The sequence below is a fragment of the Gopherus evgoodei genome, chromosome 8 (assembly GCF_007399415.2).
Source record: "Gopherus evgoodei ecotype Sinaloan lineage chromosome 8, rGopEvg1_v1.p, whole genome shotgun sequence".
Taxonomy (NCBI): Eukaryota; Metazoa; Chordata; order Testudines; family Testudinidae; genus Gopherus; species Gopherus evgoodei.
In genome coordinates, this window is record NC_044329.1 from 18,093,444 (window position 1) to 18,113,082 (window position 19,639).

Here is a 19,639-nt window from a genome sequence, read left to right on the forward strand (position 1 = left end):
GTTTATTGTGTAAATAAATATTTAAATGTAATAAAATCCATAGAAAGTGTTTTTTCCTTCATGCGCAGTGGCTTTTTAAAATGTTTGTTTTCTATCAATATCTCAGCTGTTTAAAAAGTAACAGTTTAGAACACCCAAAGTAGTCCATGTTCAGGGCTTGACCCTGCCCAGCTAAAGCCAATGAGAATTTAATCAGAAACTTCAGTGAGAACATACACAAGTCATTTACTCTGAATTCCACTTTGTAAGTGAGACTGGTTTTTTGTTTGGTTGGTTTTTAAATTTTACTGATGGTAGAAACCACTATTTGGAGTGGCTCCTGATAACCATAAAAATGATCAAACTTGGTAAAAATATAAACATGGGAAAATAGTATATCTAGACCAAGTTTCAGCCCAAAATTCATATATTTTAAGGTCAAAAGGAACCATTAGATAATCTAGTCTGACCTCTTGCATAGCAGAGGCCATAGAATTTCATCCAGTTGTTCCTGTATTGAACCCAATAGCCGTTAATATGGCGTAACAATGCATTGTGTTATAAATGAATAGAATGGAAACATTTTTTGTTTGTTTTTTTTAATAGAGAGTAGAATATATTTTCTTCCCTAATTTTGTGATGAGAGGAGAGCTTTGGAGAAGTGGACAGAACATATAATTTTTGTCTATTGTTTAAAAATAACTGTTGTATAAATTCAGTTATGTGAAGTTCATTTTTTAAAGGTTTTTCAATTTAATTCACTTTCCTCAAGCAGAGGAAGAGAAAAGTTGATGAACAAAATGTATCTTCATCTTCTGTTTTGTATTAACCACTGAGGTATTTATTTTGTATTTCATCCGTTGAAAGGCTCTGGTTTTAGAATGCTCTAAGTTACTACAAATTGACTTGTTTAAGTTTATATCTCTAATGTTTAGGTTTGTTGTCTGTAGACCAATAAAAAAAAAAGTTTCCTTGACTTGAGTGGACTACTGCACCTTATACACTGGAAATGTAATTGACAGACTGGGTTTCAGAATGAGTGCACTGCAAAAATTAGCTCATTATATGGTGGAGGTCAGCAGATGGAAAGTATAGATGTTGGTCAAGTTTTCAATGCCAAATATGTATATGATTCCATTCTGTAAAAGATTGTGTGTGGCCATGAAATTCGTTTTTGCATGAAACAATAAAACAATGTTTATTTTCATTTATTTGAACTGAATTCTACTTCTAGTCTTTCCAGTTGCCTGCTTGAAAGGAATTACTTTGTACAGGAGAATTATTTTAGTGTTAGTTTCAGGGGACTTAGCAGATCTACTCCAAAATCAGCCATTCCTTTCCCAGCTACTCTGGGACTGTGGTATGAGTTTGGAACTCTGGCTAGGACTACCATGGCTGTCCCCCTCTACCCACCACCATTTTGACACCCAATTAAAGGGAGATCTATCTCCAGTCTTTGCCTCCAGCAAAACTGCAGTAATCTACAAAGGACTGTATTAATAATACTTAGTACTAAGAGAATTTTCCTCCAAGGATCTCAAAGTGCTTTTCAAAGGAGGGTGAGTATCATTAGTCTCATGTTTAGGAAATGGAATCAGAGAGACTAAGTGAGCTGCTTAGGTCACATTGTGAGTTGCTGGAGAAAGAATCCATTTCCTTCTACTTCCAGATTCATGCCCTATTCATGGCACTGTGCGTCCTCCCTTAAATGTTCTCCTATTTCCCTATAGCCTTTTCAGTTGCAGTGATTTTGCCACTGCTGCTTTGTTAATTGGGGTGGCTCCAGGCACCAGCATGCCAAGCGCGTGCCTGGGGCGGCAAGCCACAGGGGGCGGGGGCGCTCTGCCGATCACCACGAGGGCAGCAGGCAGGCTGCCTTCGGCGGCATGCCTGCAGAGGGTCCGCTGGTCCCGCGGCTTTGGCGGACCTCCCGCAGGCGTACCGCCGAATCCGCGGGACCGGGGACCTCTCGCAGGCAAGCTGCTAAAGGCAAACCTAGAGCCGCCCCCGTTTGCTAAGGAATTGCATGCAAAATACTTTGCATCAAAATTCCAGATCCCTGTACCCAGAGAGAGAGGTCAACAGTGCCGTACTTCAGAACAGGCCTTAGATCATTGAACCACATAATATGGTTGCACTGTGGAAATTTGCAGCTGAGGCGATTAGGTGTTATATCACAGTTTAACATATACAGCCTTGCAGGAGTATTAGAAAGCCTTTGCTGTAAGACACAAATGCATTTTATTTCTAAAAATAAGGTATTTTACATTGGCAGGAGGGGAAGTATCGTGAGTCAAGCTTTCTGGCTGGGAATTTTTAAACTAGGGTGTCTTTAGCTGTAGGAGCAGTGTTTATTTCATAGATCTGGGTCGTAGCCCTCCTTTTCAGCTCTCGGGCCACTTGGCAAACAGCAAAAGGCCAGCAACAATGAACTGCCATCCAGTCTTCACACAGGGTTCCCTGGGGAAAGCAAGAAAATCATTTCATGCAAATGGAATGATCATGAAGCAGCTTTTCCACCTCACTATGTGTTTCCTATTCTAATCACCCTACAGATAGAACAAGTTGCTGGGCCTGATTCGGACCTAAATCAACAAGTTGCCCTGGATTTACATTGGGATAAATGAGATCTGATTTGGGCCCAGTGTCTAACAGGATCTTTTCTAATCTACTGGCCTACAGAAGACTTAGGATCTGTCTACACTGCAAGCAGTGTACCATTAATCCAGCTAGCTCAGGTACTGGATAGTAGTGAAGCCACAGCAGCATAGACTTCAACATAAGCTAGGTGCCCGGGTAATTGCTGAGGGTCCTGAGCAAGCTTGTACAGCCCATATTGAAGCCAATGCTGCTGTAGCTTTGCTGCTGTCAGTACCCGACTAACTAGACTGAAGCTGACTTGGGTATGTCTACACGAGCTGCAGTTACACCCCCACATGGCAGTGCGGGCATAACTTTAGGCTCTGATCTTGCAAAGTGCCCATGACTCTCATTAAAGCCAATGAGATTTGAGGATACTCAGTACCTCATAAGCCTTTAAAGTGTCTCTACACATGGTTTGAACAATGTTCTTTGTTCCCTACCATCCTGATTACATAGCAATGAATATTTTACAGCATCAGCTCTGGGCTATGTAAATATACAGCAACAAAAACAACAATCCCCACCCACCTAGCCCCACAGTTCTGTTCTTCCAAAGTACTTTAAAACACATGAGCAGTTGCTTGGAGTTGACAGTCTATTATAAATCAAATGTTGCCTTTGCCTCTGTGCAAAGAGACAGGGCATTCTGGAGGTTTAATGCATTATTTCTGCTTTAAAAATGCATTAAGGCATCTGAACAACAGATCCACAGATCACAAAGGAGTTTGGCTAGAGGACCCTGTTCAAACCTTAGCTGAAAATAAGAGAGGAGGAAAGCCAGTGAGGTGCTGATCTCCCTGTTCTCAAGATCAGGCCCCAAATGAACTTTTTCCATTTGCATAATTTCTACGTCATCAATATTCAATAGCACACTCTAGCACACTAATCCCATTTGATCACATCTACAGATATTAAGCCTGTGCTGCAGTCTCTCTTTTTAGAACAGGAGGAACACGCCTCTTAACATTATGTAAGCTGCACAAAACAGTCTCCTGCCTTCACCCTCCCAAACACACACACAAACACAAAGACTTACTCGTATCTTGTATTTCTCTCTGGCGCCGACTCTCATCGCTAAGGTGGAACCTGGCAGCAGTGGGAAACAGAGGCACTCCCCATAGTGCCTTGCAAGGCTGCATTCTAGACATGGGCTACACAAGGCTCCACAGACACCTGCCAGTAACCATAATCACAGGAGTGCTGTAGATTCACATTTAACAAGAGGCAAATGGCACTTTGAAAATAACCTGGAACATTTCATTTTATTCTAATAACCTTGTCCCCTTCCTCAGGGATAAGAACGTTTTAAACTGGACTTCACAGAATTCTAGCAAACCCTACACTAGCAGGGAGGTGGCGGCTTTCCAGTGCATCCCATCTCTTCTTCCCAATCCCCTAGTGCTCAGTTCTCAACATGTAGCTTTCTGCAGAACACCAGGTAGGGCTTTGTAAGTCACAGTTTGATAACTACTACTCTACTTGGCCCAGCAGGTCATTTTTTATTCTAATGTCTATGGATCTATGCTATCTTCAACCAACCATTGCTAGCAGGATGCTACTATGGTTCTGCTGATCAGCGTGGATAGGGATTTTAATCTTTGAGGTAAAATAACCAACACAGGTATACAATGGATCACCCACCCCCACAAAAGTAGTCTTTTCTAGCACTAATGGCCTCTTTATGTTCCAACCAAGTCAGAAGGTACAGCTCCCCTGTAGTGCAAATGGGCCCTAACTCTCCAGAAGTGTCACTCTATGAACAACAAGGGGGATGAACTGACAGCAAAGCTTAAAATGCATTGTGTTCAAAATATCTTTCCAGACAGCACTGAATCCCATTTGGCTTCCTTTTTTTTTTTCTTTTTAAAATTCTTGAAAAAGGTAAATTCAACAGCATTGTTATCACAGTCTCATGCAATTCATTTAAGTGTCTTTTGTTCTCAAATCAGGAGTAAAAGCACCTAGGATAGCATTTGTCTACAGCAGAATTATAGCACCAGTGCCCACCACAGGGAATCATTCATTTAATTTCTTTGGTGACAATTAGGGTGACCAGATGTCCTGATATTATAGAGACAGTCCCAATTTTGGGGTCTTTTCTTATACAGGCTCCTATTACCCCCACCCCGTCTCGATTTTTCACATTTGCTGTCTGTGACAGGAGATATAGTATTTTTCAATAAAATATATTAGTTCCTGTTCTGTTAACTATGGTCCATAATCCCCTTTTTGGAAAATCATCACATTAATCTCAGTGGAAGACTAAATCTGTAATTACTTTAAATATTATGTTTTGAAGTTGACAAAAGCTGAAATAAATAGTATAGCCACAGCCCTCAACTCACCTAATCTGGGAGCAGGGTACTGGCTAAGACAACAAAGTCAATGCAAATGATCCCAGGTGACACAGCAGGAGAAGCTATACAGGGCTCTTCATCTAGAAGGATATTTTCTCCATGTGGCTGAGAGCAAAACTTGAAAGCCAAAACTGAATCCCCAGTTCTATCTTCAGCTGAGTAGTGATGCCAACCAGGTCTTGCAACCCATTTTTATGGCCCAATCAACCCAGGCAGAAATTGGAATGAAAAAGCCCTGCCCCTGCAGCGTAGAACTCCACTGATTTTAGTAGAGTTGACAGGTGTAAACGAGGGCATAGTTTGACCTCATACCTGCATCCAAAGCTCAGCTGAGCTACCTTCAGACAAATAAGTCAAAGCAGTAGCAGTTTTCTGAGAACATGCATATCAGCCGTATTGTTTCAGCTGCTCCACTGTGAATTTAAAGTTCATTGATCTATTGAACAATTGCAAACACATACATATGCCAGTTTATTTCTCCAACTGGCGTTATAAATACTTTTTCCATAAAATAAGCAGCCCTGGCCTTTAGAGTTGTGTTCAGAAAAAAATTCAGAGAACAAGTTCACAATAGCAATATGAAGCACCTTGTGCCTTTGAATCTGGCTTTGCTCCAGATTGTATTCTTACTGCAAATTAAGAGTGATGATTTGCTACTGTTGACATATTATGAAAGAGAGAAAAGGACAAAAGAAACCAGAAGAAAATAATAAGCAAGAGAAAATAAAGACAATAAAACCTGAAGTGCTATTAAGGAAACAAAACATCAAAAGAAACAAAGAAAAAACATTGCTATTAGTTGTTTACCTTCTGTTTAAAGGATTAGAAATTTCTGCAACAATTTCTTTTCTTTTCTTTTTAGTTAAGGCAAAGAAAATTTATTTTTAAAGATCAGAGGGAAAACAATGCATGTTTAGGATTCTATGGTGTGTCAGACTAAGATACAGAAGGCAGGTTCATTGCCTTTTTTAATTTTTAGCAACTTTTATATACAAAAGAGTTTGGTTTTTTAAAAAAACTGTGTTTACGAACATACCGTCTCTCTCTTAGTCAGAGATGGCAGGAAGCCATTGATTAATGGCACCTAGTTAGTGCTATAAGCCATGGGGATAATGCAAACTCTCACTGTAACACAGGAGACAAGGATGACAGGAGAACTACTAGCTGGCCAAATCCTTTTTGATGCTGACATCCCTGACTCCAGCTGACTTCCATAGACGACGTCGGTGCTGAAAGCTATTCAGGGATCTAGCCCAACTAGATTTAAATGTTCCAGCATGACGGCTAATAACTGTGACATTATGAGCAGCTGTAGCAAAAGGAGTTCATTCAGCAGCCAAGATTTAACACAACTGCAGTAGAGAGGGGCTTATCTACTCTATTGCTCGCTTAACATAATTTATGACCAAATTAAATAAGGGAGTAAAGAGAGTATATGTCTTCTGCCCACCACATGCAAGCCCATAGGCACACACAAATTACAGCTCTGGGTTATCCTACCATTATCCGGTTGGTTGGAAGGGGGACTCAAGTCCAAAGAAAATGGGAAGTTGAAAATAATGAGTTTTTACTTTTCTGTTATTTAATTAAGCTGAAATAAGGGAGAAGGAGGAAAGGGGCTGTATTTCTGGCTTTAGCAACTATCATTTCAACCCCTCAGTAGCACCAGGTACTCCAGGCGCTATATGTGGATGCACTGCCATGTACATAAATTTATTCTCGCTAATTGAAAAGAATGGCAGCATTAAGCTAATTTAATAGTGGGCAAGTTCAAGGATCGGTTGTCAAACAGAAATTAATACTTTCCACTCCTCCTAAATGAGGACCCCAAAGCCCTTGATAGACATACAGGAATTTAGTCTAACATGAGGCAAAGATTTCATCCCCACTTTGCAAATGGGGAACCTGATGGACAGAGAAGGCAAGCGACTTGCCCAAGCTTAGGATCATGCTACAGCATGTCTTTAGAAGAGCCAGGAGAAGAACTCATGATCCACGAGTGCTGCACCTTAACCACTCAACAGTCCCTGCCTCCTTTCCTTCAGGGAAAAATCACACAATTAAACTAGCTTTTCAGGAGAACTGACCTTTTTCAATTCATCGGGTTTTTTAAATCAAGTTCTATCTAATTAAAAGTACTTGTCTGGCCCCGATCACTGGAGTATCTGGGCACCTCATAGTTTGTAACGTATTTACCCTCCCAAAGAATGGCAGTGATATTATCTCTGTTTTACAGATGGGGAACTGAGGCACAAAAGATACCTCTACACAGGACCAGCGCTAGTGTTTTTAGCGCCCTAGGTGCACGGCCATTTTGCCGCCCCACGCACTGGTCCCGCAGCTCCAGTGGACCTGCCGCAGTCCTGCCTGCAGAGAGGGTCCGCTGGTCCGCGGCTCCGGTGGAGCTGCCAAAGCTGTGCGTGCGGGAGGTCCACCGGAGCCACAGGAGCAGCAGATCATCCGCAGGAATGCATGCAACAGCTCCACTGGAGCCGTGGGACCAGGGGACCCTCCACAGGCACTACTGCGGCAGGTCCACTGGAGCTGCCTGCCACCCCCCAATAATCCTGGCACCCCAGGTGATTGCCTAGGCTGCCTAAATGGAAGCGCTGGCCCTGCCTCTACACAGCAACTGGGAGCATGTACCCCAGCCAGGTAGACAGACAAGCTCCACTCAAGTTAGCATGCTAAAAGGAGCAGTGTGGATATTGTGGCACAGGCAGCAGCTCAGGCTAGACACCCTAGCTTGGACCCAGGGATTCGGGTGAGCTTGGACTCTGGCAGTAACATGCATCTCTCATGGTACATACCCTATCTTACAAAATGGGGCATTCTAGTCATCTGATGGAATATCATGCCTTCCAATTGGTGAGAGTAACTCCTCTTAAAATGATAACTTTCAGAATCAATTCTCTTTTGACAAGGATTGTTCTCAATATTCCAGAAACTATCTTTAAGAACTGATCCAATATTTAAAGCTATTTTGCAACTATTTTCCTTTGGTACTGAGTGAGTTGGCACCAGAAACTACAAACTACTTCAACAAACAATATGTCTGTAAGCAACCCACTAATGCACAAGAGCAAACTGATTTGGCTGGAGACATCTAGTCTTTCAGACCTATCTTCCCTGGTTCTCCCGAGTACTGATGTGGTTTAATTCAACCTGCAGGAGAGGAAAATAGACAGCTCATTTAGCTCAAACCTGCTTCACAACACCCCCCCTTCTCTTCTTTCTGGCAACGGAACAGCAGCCATTCAAATTAGGGACCATTCCAGAATGCAGGGAAGCTGTGATAAACACTGTCACAAGTAAAATTAGCAGAGATCTCACTTGGATCCCATCATTCGCCCACCATGCAATATGATAGGATGAGTATCTCCTGTTCAGGAAAGGCACAGAACTCGCAAATGTAAGTCAGCAATAGAGTTCATTAGCAGGGCTGTGTAGAGGAAGCTTGCTGGACACATCAGATAAACCAAAGGGGAAAGTGCGTGTGAAAGATTCTTTGTAACTTTTTGCAAAATCCTTAATGAGTTCCTGCATTATGCGGGCTAATACTTTGTTCTGTTAGCTGCTCATTTACATGGAGCACCAGAAAGAAACAAAAACATGGAACAACTAAGGCCCCTGTGACAGACATTCTGCAGCTTTCAGTGCCTGAATTGGAGTCAGAAGAATTGGTCTATTCCTGACTTTACCACTGATTCACTGTGTTAGCCTCACTAAGACACTTAATCGTCCGATGTCTCAGTTTCCCCACTGACAAAATGGGACAATAAAATACACCCAATCTTTAGAATCCATGAAAGAGGCTTCCACAAGTGTTATTTGTTTTTATGATTTGACTATTGATTTATTGGGAGTCTCGGTTATATTAATTTTATTACCCCTAAACCAGCCATGATGGATGGTCTGATCTTCAAGCTCCAGCATCTGGTAACTGGTCTATAAAAGTCTCATTTTGTTTTCTTCCTTGTATTACTTGGATTCATCCCCAAAGGAGGAATTAAAGCAATGATAAAACACTGCAAACTCTTACAAACACTCTTGTCACTGCAGATACCAAAGAGGCCAGTGGTCCAATCTCCTCCGGTCCGTACGACTGTTGCGACGGTGGACATGCCAACCCCACGAGTTGGCTGAGTTGTCACAGGCTCTGTTGGCTTTTTGTTCCTGATTGAAAAAAAGCAATAAAATAAAAAAGGGAGGCTGGGCTTTTACAACCAAGGTTGCTCATAAACGAAGCAATCCTGAGTTTGACAGAAAAAAAAGTGGAATTCATTATTTTAGTGCTACCAATTTGCTTTATGGCTATCCTCTTTTGCAGTTTCGTTTCTCTCTGCTTCTGTTGTTGCTGCTCTCTATCCTCTCAGAGTGCAGCAGAAAATATAGCTGATCACCAGTGCCCTTCAGTCTCTAGCAAACAAAGAAATGATCAGAAACCAAGTACTTCAAGTGCAAATATGCAATATCCATACAAGTTTCAGCATCCACCAGCCAAATCACTGCAATTTACCTCTTGAATGTTAACGCTAGAAATCTGTACCTAGCACAGACCTTTCATCCTTATGATGAATGTATCAAATCATTCATCATTTCACCAGAGGGGGTTTTCAAGGGCTGAGCTACTGATACTGATTTTTTTCTGAGTGGAATGATTTCATTTGCATGCTGAAATTGCATTCTTTCCTTTTCGGACATAGCATGAAACTTGGTTTCTGAGCCAGACCCAGCCTCTTTCTAAAGTAGTATTGCGAGCAATTCTTCTGGTGGAATATCTAAGGCTGAATTCAGTGCTACATCTTCCAAGAGGTGGAGCCCAGAAGATGCCCCCAAGGAGTGTAGGGCGTGCCAAGGTACCTTTAATCCCTTTGTACCACCCAGGCTGTGCCTGCAGCCAATGCTGCAAACCCCAAACTATGGCAGCATTTTCACAGTTATCTGCAGGGATCTTCGCAGCCTAGAATGGTAGAAGTGCTCAATGCTATATCCACTCCCCTTCCTTTTGCCAACACCCTTGCCTCACCCATGCCATGTTCCCGGCCCTGCTTCTTACAGCAAGGAGGCTGAAATACAGGGAGAGGAGCAACAAATCAGATCTCATGCGTCAAAGATTCATTCAATTGCCTGCAGGGTCAGGAAGGAATTTTTTCTCTGATACACAATTGGCCAGATGTATTCTAGGGTTGTTGAAATTTTATTTATTTTTTGCCTTCTTCTGAAGCACCAGAGACTGGCCACAGTTGGAGCGACGATGACAAATGGGAAGGAGCAGTGCTTTCAGGTGGCATGGAGAATCCTCTTTTTTAGATGCCTGGCTGGTGTTTCTTGCTGACATGCTCAGGGTCATACAGATCCTCAGATTTGGCATCAGGAAATAGTTTTCCCCCATGTCAGACTGGCTGGGACTTTGGAGAAGTTTTACCTCTCTCTTCAGCAAGGCTCATAGATCATCTGGGCATGTCTTACCTAATTTATTTCCTGCCATTGCAGGGGCCTCGGGCAGTGGTACCTCGGTCTCTCCTGTTCTCTGCCTATGGCACTCAAGGGTTTTATTTCCTGAGGACTGAAATGCTTTTGTCTAACTAAAATCATTGGGCTCAATCTCATGCATCAAATCATAGAAATGTAGGGCTAGAATGGACCCAGCGCTGAAGCAGGGCCAAGTAAACCTAGACCATCCCTGATAAGTGTTTATCCAACCTCCAATGACAGGGATTCCACAGCCTCCCTTGGAAACCTAGTCCACAGCTTAACTACCTTAAAGTTGGAATGTTTTTTCTAATATCTACCCTAAATCTCTCTTGCTAAAGATTATGCCCATTACTTCTTATCTTGTTTTCAGTGGACCTGGAGAACTGACCACTATCCTCCTTATAACAGCCATTAATGTATCTGAAGACTGTTAGCAGGTCTCACCTCAATCTTCATTTCTCAAGACTAAACAGGCTCAGGTTTTTTAACCTTTCCTCATAGGTAGGATTTTCTAAACCTTTTATCATTTTTGTTTTTCCTCTTTCCTAATGTATCTGGCCTCACTAGTGCCCAGTGGAGTGGGACAATTACCTCCCATGTCTTACGTAAAACACTCCCCATTAATACTCCACAAAATATTAGCCTGTATAGAAGGGTTTCTGGGTGAAAATTCATGGACTGTGTTAAACAGGAGGTCAGACTAGATGATCTATAATGGTCCTTTCTGGACTTAAACTCTATGAAATCAATGAAAATAGGACCACATAAACTGGCATTAAGCAGCTCCAGCATTGGGGAAATTCACTGTATGGTTTAGGTGGCACCTTTACAGCCTCAGCCTACATGGCATGGTAGCAGCACAAACAGAAGCCAGAGTGGGGACTAGAATCTGGCCCCCAGGTCTCAGGTTGATTTCATACAAATGGAGAGTCAAACCAGAGTGGTTCGATCCCCATTTAAAAAACAAGAGTTGGCAGCAATAGACCTGAATGGATTTTTTAAAATTATTTATTAAAATGCTCCACACAGTAATTAATTTTCCCTACATTCAATAACGTTGTTCCACTTGCTTTGAAATTGAAACTGCAAACCTCAGTAAATCACAACAGTCAAATCTCCACTATAGTATCCTATGGGAACTATTTTTTCCACCCCCTTTCTCCAGCAGTGGAAGAACACAGCAGTCTCGCTGCTGTGCTAAGTCAAGGAAGCTGTCCTTCACACTAATATCAATAGGTTCTGCTATTAAACTTTATAACTCATGAGGGAGCCTGTATCACTCCTCAGCATTTCTTAATGTTATTCTTTGAGAACACACAACAATCCGATGATGATTTGGTCAATATTTTGACCATATGGGACAACACGCACTTAAATTAGAAATGGCAGCAAAGTCTAGTTGACATGGACCTAAGAGCCAAGAACTCCTGGGGCCCAGCCACCCTCTTCCATAGAAAGTTCCACAGGAAGGTGTCCTGTGGAAAGCCAAACTCTGTAGAAATCAGGGGTCTGCTGGAGAATGAGATTCATCTGCATGGAGGCCCTGTGCCTCCACACTGGATTTGGGATCCACTTCTTCCATGTTGCCAGGGACTCTTGTACCTTCAGTAAGTACAGAGCAGCTCTGGTTCATGAAGTGATATAGATGTTGGCCATATCAGTGCTTGAGTAGTGAATTCTCCACAGAATTGCTAGAGGGAGGCCTGGGGATTGTAGGGCGCTCTCAGTCTCACTCCCAGCCCCATGGAAGCACAAGGAAGGTGCTGTGAAAGCAATTAACACACATGCATACAAGGGAGAAGTTCCTCTCCATGTGGCTCAAGGAGGACCAATCCATGCCCTGAGCTGTAATCCCGGTTTTGCACGGATGCCTCTCAGGCAAGACTCAATCGCAGCGTATCATGCCATGTTTCCTATGCTGTAAAATGGAGATAATGCTTATCTACGCCACACAGGCAATTTGAGAGTTGGTCAATATTAACGTACAGCCACATGAAAGTGCACAGCACTACATAAAAATTAAAAATGAGTATTTGCAAATGTGCTCACTCATGGCTATTTCCTCAAGGGGATTCCTTTCCTACTCAGCAGCTGATTTGTGTCTCTCATTAACATTTAGTTGATGATTTCATGTTGTTCCTAATCTCAGTGGAGAATAAATCCAGCAAAGGTCAAACGAACTTGCTAGCCCAGTAAGACACTACTGAAATATATCCAGGTGTGGTTTAATCAAAATTTGGATTCTGGGTGCTTTGTTGGTGCCCCATGCAGTCACTGGTTCTTTCTTCATTGGCCATGAAATCCTAAAGGGACCAATCAGCTTCTCAGCTGAAATCCACACAGGACTGAACAACAGGGAATCATCTCTAAGACTTGTGCCAAACTGAATCCTATACACAGCACTATACTGCAGCAAGCATACATTTCTCATCCCCTGTAATATATATATATTTTTACACACCATTTATTTGTAATGCCAACTATGAAGTGAAAGGCAAGCACCTCATTTTATTTCTTACCTTAGAGCAGAAAGAAAAAAGGTCCCATCTTCAGGTGTTATTAGGGAAAGGATAAGCGGCGCTTGGATCTCAGGCAATGAGGCCTCCTCAGTCACACTGAAGCAGCGACTTCCTAACTGGTTCATTTGGTGTTGAGGGGAACGAGAGAAAAATTCTCCTTCTCTGTGGGATTCAGAAGTGCCTCAAGATTGCTCATAGCTGAATGCTGATGACATCATTGCATGCTCAGGCCTGATGTCACAGTGGGGTCCCAACAGCTGAAACAACCTCCAGATTAGAAAGTGAAACCCGCTCCTCCCCCAGAAATTACACACACATCTTTACATGGAATCTGAAGATAGCCCTTCTGCCTCTAAAGCATGTCTGTTGTGGACGGGAGAGTCCTTTAAAATCATGAATGACTGGAGATACAGGCCTGAAGTTTAAAGTGACAAAAGATAATCCAGTCCCCCTTGATTAAGAACTGCTAATCAGTGCCCATGTATTTTTTTGCCACAGACTTGATTCAATGGCGAGTGGGCCTATTGCTCCAGCTAAGAAGTGTATAATGGTATAAATATCAGATCCCGTAGTATTACCACCTTTCCCATAGCCTTTCAAACTAGAACTACTAACAGTAATGATATATTATTTCACAGTGTTTGAAGAAATCTTTCAACAATTTACCAAAAGCAATGTGAGAAGACAGTTGCTAAGGACATGCCTACACTTAAAACACTGTAGCGCTTCAGTAAAGATGCTACCTACAGCGACAGGAGAGTTTCCCCAAGAGGTGGCAGCTAGGTCAATAGGAGAATTTTCCCACAGGCCTAGTGCTGTCTACACCAGGGGTTTGGCTGGTTTAACTGCGTGTCAGGGGTATGGATTTTTCATATCCCTAAGCAATATAGTTATACTGCCCTAATTTCAAAGTGTAGACCAGACCTAATGCTGGAGGCGGAAGGAAAAGGGGGGAGGGGAGAGAGGGCAAAGAAAAAGCTATGGTTTAATGCTGGCTAACAACTCTGAAAACAGAGCATTCTACCAAATCAAGTTTGAAGGACAGAGATAAACCAGGCACAGGAGGAATTAAGTGCAAACAGATTTAATGCCATTGTAAGGCAGCAAGAAGTTCGTGCTCATGATTTTGTTTATGCTATTCCCTGTTAAACCTTGCCTAACCCCCATTCTCCCAGTAAGGCAAAGTCATCCCAAAGTTTTGCTGATAATACAGGGAATCTAACACATTAACAAATCCCTTTATCTTGTCACTAACTTTTATCGGCCATAAATTGGTGAAGTACCCACATTACAGACCCACAGTTCACATAGGAGGGGTTGGTTTCTTGCTCCAATAGAGCAGGCCTCCCACACTGCCCCCAGTGATGTTAACTTAGTTTTTGGCAGGACCCATGTAAAAGATGGTTGCTATTGAAGTTTTCCTTGAATCTTCTAAGAAGGGCACCTGATGAGAGGAAATCAAGCCACATTTGTCTCACTTTGAGGAGCACAACAGAGAAAGAGGAAATCTATTTTCAGTGTTGAGTTTATTTTTAGATTGCTGAAATCTATGCACAATTTGGGATTTCATCCAATGTGTGATGGCTTTAGGTAATGCAGCCATAATAATTTGCATGTTTATAGCACTTTTCAGGGAATCTCAAAGTGTTAGAAACACTAATGAAGCCTGAAAGAAAGGAAGGTATTTTAATACTACTGCCAAAGATAGGGAAACTGAGGCACAGAGGAATTAACAGAATTTGCCCAAGGCCACATAAAAGGTTAGTAAAAGAGCCTTGACAGTCATTCTGCTCCATTCCACTAGACAACACTATACTTTAGCATGAGCAAACAATTGCTATTCAATGTTTTTTAAAAGCAATTCCCTGTTAAAGCTTACCTCACCAAACTTCTTCCAGTAAGGCTGTGAAGAAGGGCCAGAGTTTTGCTACTAATATGGAGAATCTAACACTAACAAATCTCTTTATATCGTCATTAGCCTTTATCAGACAGAAAGTGCATGCGTAGCTGCATAACAGTGACATCTCCTGGAAACAAACAAACAAAACAAGACTAGGAAGAATAATCAGTTCAGTTTATCAATTGCTTCTCATGCATTTAAAACAACTAGCTTGTCTGGACTGCAGGAACCTTGAGCAAATGTGAAGCATATTGGTCTTCATTTTTTGCTCCACAATGAAAAGTACAAGATTTTCCTCCTAGATGCCAAAACATTATTTCATTGTGCAACATCAGTCTAAAATCTTCTTTGTTCTTGAAATAAGCTTCAACACAATCTGTTAAATGAGGAGGGTCAAGAAGCAACCTTTGCTGTTAGAAGCTTTTGGACCAAGTCCAGTCTGCCCTGCTTATCTGGTTGTCAGTCCACACTACTTCAGGATTATTTATTTATTTGCTTGCTTGGTTTCCAATTTCTGGAGCCAGCCAGGGCGATTCCAGACAAGGAAAGCAGCTGTTTAAGGAAATTTTTTTGATTATCTCCATTCTACACTCTGGCCTGAAACTCAGCTGGGCTTTAGGGGGGTTGTTGCCAATAACATCTGTACTTATTTGCAGCGGCACCTATTCGTTACTTCCACTTGGATATCCACCAAAGCTGGTGGAAAGGTTTTAGGTCTTATTCCAAAAGAGGAGACTTGTAATGTAACCTACTGGAACAGCATAGAAGGGTCAGCTTTAGTATATCATCCCATTCCTGGGGTAGCACCTAAACCTTTAGCATTCTGGCTTGAAGCTGGTGTCAGTGTTATGAACTGGGACCACGGTGGTACATCTGGAAATACTTACCCATCCTGCACTCCTTCTCTGTTCGTTAAAATCTCAATTTTCAGTATAGACCCAAAGTCAGTGAGGGTTCCTTAAGGAAAGTCAAACAAGTTGTGACATTCAGAGTCCTGACAAACTGCTATAAATTATTTGCTATAAATAGGTAAGAAAAAATACTGAGTCTAAAGAAGTGATTTTATCTGACAAAAGCTTTCGTGGGTGAAGACGAAGTGGGTCTTCACCCATGAAAGCTCATGCTCTAATACTTCTGTTAGTCTATAAGGTGCCACAGGACTCTCTGTCGCTTTTTACAGATCCAGATTAACACAGCTACCCCTCTGATACTTTATCTGACAATTGAGCCTGAAAAACCTGAGTAGGAGGAACCATTAACATCCTACAAAGGTTCTCCTAAAGTGGGATATTTACCCATAGACACTAGAGAGGAGAATGGGTGTATAGAGATCCTTTGAAATGATCCAGTGTCAGCAGGGCAGCTCCAGCTTTTTTGCCACCCCAAGCAGCCAAGGAAAAAAAAAAAGAAAAAAAGAAAAACCCGATTGAGCTGCCGCCAAAGAGGAAGAGACGGAATGAAGGACCCGCCGCCGAATTGCCGCTGAAGACCCGGACGTGCTGCCCCAATAATGGCCGGAGTGCTGCACTTTTCTATTGGCCGCCCCAGGGACCTGCTTCCTTCGCTGGTGCCTGGAGCCGGCCCTGAGTCTCAGAGGTAACTCCTACAAAACACCAAATTGGTTGTGATGTGCAAGGTCTGTTTATTCAAGACCCCTTTACATAGACTCAGAAGAATTCCTTGAAGTGTATAAAAAGCCCATTGCACGGTTCAATATACACCTGTGTGAAATTAGGAGGCCATGAATTAAAGATTTCATTTAATGAAGATAATGAATTTAAAGCATAGACTGTAACTTGACAACGCAAGGTGCTGAGTCTTGAGCTAACAGAAGCAGCAAAGTGCACAATGCTAATCAAGACTTAATACCTTGAACTGACCAAGGCATTATAAATAGGGGTGAGGGGCAAAATTGATCATTGTTAACACATGAAGACAGGGGCAATTAATTGAAGATCACAGAGGGACTGACATGATGCTAGGGCATGACAAAAAGAGGATGAAATCATGCACTGTCAGTCTGAGTAGAGGGCATGAAAGTTTTTCTTGCTCAATTGTAACTAAATAGCCAGACCTAGTTAGTTAAGTTTACTACATTGTCCGCCTAACTATAGGTGATGTTGATTAGCACAGCGAGACACTTCTGAGAGAAGGCAACTGAGAAGGCAGGCATAAGAAAAGCAGAAGTGATAGCCTGAGTTACTGAGGGTGCCAGAAGTGGATTTCATGTCTCAGCCTCATAAGGCCCAACATAATCTCACTTACCATCTAGATCTGTTTTCATTTTCTCTGGCTTCCTCACCATTTGTTATTCCCAACCTTTTACCTTTTAAGGCTTCTTATATCGTTTCCCTCACTCTCTGATTTGTACTACTCTCTCTACCAGCACCACTCTGCTATATATACTGCCCTAAGTCACCAAACGTTGAAAAAGCAGGTAGAGGGGAGAGGACCTCAAACTCAGTGAGGTCACAATGTCAAAAAGAGGACAAGTGATCGTGTCAAAAGCAGCAGAGAAGATTGAGGAGGGGGATGGTGTAGACCTCAGATTTGCTGATGAAGAGGTCACTGGAGACCTTATTCAGACAGAATACATATGTATTTACATACCTCTGCCTACACTATACAGTACATACTTATTACTTCTTTGATCCTATCCACTTTTATGAGCACACCTAATTATTTATTTCTCCTGAGTATAACTCCATCAAAAGCATGGAGTCTTATGAGCATTTATTTCCTTGGCTGGCCAAAAAATCCGTGTCTTATTGTCAGTGTTTTATATACTTACACAAACAGATGGGGTTTGGTATGCAAGTCTCACTGCATATTTATAACTTCTGCCCTGGTTGCTGTAATTCCCTCTCCAGCAGATATACACTTCAGAGCAGGTTCCTACTGCTGTGATGACAAGCATTCAGCAGGCACTGTAATTGCACAGTAAAATAGCTCATTTTCTTACTGACAAGCCCTAGTTAAAGAGGCGTTCTGAGGCAGCCTGGTTGCCTGAAGAGAAACAAATCAGAGCACAGAGAAAAAGGCGAGAGAAGGACCAGTGTCTTTCACCCTCAACCCCCTTTTCCACACTGGTTAATAAGTTATTGAAAAAGATGGTGGCTGCCACTCTGCCCAGGATATTGGACAGGAAACAGAAATGGCTTGGATTATTATTTGAAATGAAATATTTGGAGATATACCAATCTCCTAGAACTGGAAAGGACCTTGAAAGGTCAACAAGTCCAGCCCCCTGCCTTCACTAGCAGGACCAATTTTTGCCCCAGATCCTTAAGTGGCCCCCTCAAGGATTGAACTCACAACCCTGGGTTTAGCAGGCCAATGCTCAAACCACTGAGCTATCAGATTTTTTCTATGTGAGTTCTTGAAGACCTGTGGCACAGCAGCAGTAAAGCCCATACTTCTTCACATGCTCTGTCATGTCCAGAAGAACAGTGCCAAATACAGCCAAGTGAAGTTTCTCAGTCATTTTCTGTTGCAAAAAAAAATGAAAAAATTTGGTCAACCTTTCATGAATTCCTGTAGATTGTGCTAAATGGATTTGGCTGAAAGGGCCTTTAAACAATTTTTTTTTGGGGGGGGGGGGGGACGGGGGGGAAATCAGAAGATCTTGTTTCAACCTCTTTGAAACACAAACAATTTGATTTTTTAATACAAAATGGGTTGGGGGGTTTTAAAGTAAAAAAATGCTCGAAGCTGAAATAAAACATTTTGTTGTGGATCAAACAAAACATTTCTTTTGACCCAAAACAAAGGTTACTCCCTGCTGCTATATCAGTTGGTGACAGATGGATGGAACATATGGCAACCGTTCTAAAACAACAGTATTGGCTCCTGGGTTCAATTCAAGGCTTTGTCCTATAAAGCCTAGTGCAGCTGAAGTAGAGCCTCTCTTTTCATATTTTGCAGTGGTAGCTGACTTCAAGCTAACAAACCCTGTGGGCCAGGCATGCTCAGTAGGTGGCCCTCAGCTATGGAACTTATTTCCCGCACTGGTGCGAGCGTGGATTTTTAGGAAGAAGATCAAGACAAGGCCTATTTCTCAAACATATCTTGGTGGGGCAGAGGAAGGATTAGTGGCGAAGGAACTTTTGTTTATATTGGTGGAGGTTTATTGGTATATTGCGTTAGTTCTCTCTATAGAGGCAAATAATGTATGTCTAATTTCATTTGTATATGCACACTGTGATGGTGAGAGGGCACATGTACATTAAAAATACACATCATAAGTTGGGACAATGAAACGGGAGACAAGGAAAAAATGACATGGCAATATTTAACTCATTATGATTGTCTTCTTAGACTAATACACTATTCCCTTTATTTTCACCCCCATTATAAATTTTATCTTCCCCTGGTAACATGCTAAGCCAAGTGCAGTATCAGAAGTTGTGAAACTCAGTCAAAGACTGATTGTACAGAACTATCCCAGTTCTGCCTGCCACCAGTAACCTTTATTTAAATATAAATCTGCACAGGCAAATTTTGTATGTGTAAGATTTCTGAAGCAGTGTGTGTTGATCCTCAAGTCTAATAGAGACGCTGCTCTCTAGATGAGCTGAACATACTTTATAATACTGTTGGTGCCTTATGTTAGAACAGCTCATTTTAAAAAAACAATTTGGTAGTCCTGGAATACCAAAAGCCAGGATAGTTCAAATTGAACTGTTTAGCAAAAGGACACTTCATCTCTCTACTTAAAAACAGTTCTACAAACAATTAAGATCAGAGTAAAGTGTAGGGCCTCA

General features: G+C 42.0%; 1 protein-coding gene across 5 annotated transcripts; it reads right to left on the reverse strand.

Annotated features, from left to right (window-relative positions):
• Window positions 1-1,991: 1,991 nt before the first annotated feature.
• Window positions 1,992-18,580, reverse strand: PLAC8L1 (PLAC8 like 1). Of its 5 annotated transcripts, XM_030573408.1 has the most exons (6): window positions 18,293-18,580; window positions 15,764-15,833; window positions 12,977-13,233; window positions 9,022-9,155; window positions 3,659-3,795; window positions 1,992-2,439 (listed from the first exon to the last, which is right to left on the reverse strand). In XM_030573408.1, the coding sequence occupies exons 3-6, from the start codon at window positions 13,099-13,101 to the stop codon at window positions 2,296-2,298; spliced, it is 540 nt and encodes a 179-aa protein (XP_030429268.1). In that variant the 5' UTR covers window positions 13,102-13,233; window positions 15,764-15,833; window positions 18,293-18,580; the 3' UTR covers window positions 1,992-2,295. The 5 variants fall into 5 exon arrangements, with proteins under 5 accessions (XP_030429268.1, XP_030429267.1, XP_030429265.1 ...); XM_030573407.1 differs by lacking the exon at window positions 15,764-15,833 and having other exon boundaries at window positions 12,977-15,003; XM_030573405.1 differs by having other exon boundaries at window positions 12,977-15,833.
• Window positions 18,581-19,639: the final 1,059 nt, after the last annotated feature.